The sequence below is a fragment of the Penaeus monodon genome, chromosome 22 (genome assembly GCF_015228065.2).
Source record: "Penaeus monodon isolate SGIC_2016 chromosome 22, NSTDA_Pmon_1, whole genome shotgun sequence".
NCBI classification, from domain to species: domain Eukaryota; kingdom Metazoa; phylum Arthropoda; class Malacostraca; order Decapoda; family Penaeidae; genus Penaeus; species Penaeus monodon.
The window spans coordinates 9,638,109-9,639,140 of NC_051407.1; the positions used below are offsets into that span (position 1 = coordinate 9,638,109).

The 1,032-nt window shown below is 48.1% G+C and overlaps 2 protein-coding genes across 2 annotated transcripts in view; one reads left to right on the forward strand and one right to left on the reverse strand.

Annotated features, from left to right (window-relative positions):
- LOC119586923 (insulin receptor-related protein-like) overlaps nt 1–1,032 on the forward strand; it is a gene marked incomplete in the record, with an annotated part of 99,749 nt that overhangs the window by 17,205 nt on the left and 81,512 nt on the right.
- LOC119586924 lies at nt 68–818 on the reverse strand. The gene has a single exon (XM_037935653.1). The coding sequence runs from the start codon at nt 725–727 to the stop codon at nt 137–139; it is 591 nt and encodes a 196-aa protein (XP_037791581.1). The 5' UTR covers nt 728–818; the 3' UTR covers nt 68–136.

Below are 1,032 nucleotides of genomic sequence, written 5' to 3' on the forward strand. Positions count from 1 at the left end.
CGTATCGTCACAGAGAATCTTACTGTGTGTATGTTTTTTTTTTTTATGATATTTCGTAATTCTTGGACAGGTACACATTTCCCATACCCATTGCGGTGTGCAAACATAGAGCCAAATATTTTTTTATGTCCTGTATTTAATCAGCAGTGCTAGAAACGAAGCAGTTGTCCTCGTATGTATCAAGATGTTCAGGCGAGAGTCTATGCTCGGTCAAATTGTCGGAACAGCTCCACCAGCGGTTACAGCACAGAAGGGGATCACTCGACGACGTCACGACATCTTCTTGAAGACGTTTGGTTGGCGATTCATTTAGCTGTGGAGATGAAGAAACCAGTGGTCGACTCAGCAAAGCCCGGAGGATGGAACCTTCCACTCGAGGAATGACAACACGGTTGATGGTGTACCGAGGAGGATCGACACCGCACCGGCGTAGAGCAGCAAGAAATCCTGGCAGATCCGCATGCGGAAAGGAGAACGACTGACGGTACATGACCTGCAGCACTAAGTACACCTGTTGGAGAGGAACGTCGACCAGGCTTATGACGGAGTGCGCCCCTCGCAACTCTGCGGCGAGAAGGGGAGAAGCAGCTGCCAGGACCACGCGATGGCACAGGAGAGCACCGCCCCTGCACACCAAGGTGACATCGAGGAACCTTCCGTGCGTCCTGGCAGACCACAGGTCGGCCACGGCAACGTCATCCCCTCCGAAGACGCACACTTGACTCATGATGCAAATTGTTCTCTCAGAAGCTGAATGTACACACAAATTGTTCTCAGAGTAAACTGATGCCAAGTGATGGTTATTCCGTCAATTAATATACTCTAAGTCAGGTCGACCAACTTCTGGGAGAGGGTGAAACGATTCAAGGACAGTCAGTGCTTTGAGGTAAGTAGGCATTTTCTGATTATGGGACAATTACTGTTGTTTTCAGTAATAGAGTCGTTAAGAATAGGGGGCTTTGCTTTAAAATATAGCTCATTCACAGTTCCCACTTCGATACAAATTACAATGGTGCAGGAAAAGAGAAGAAG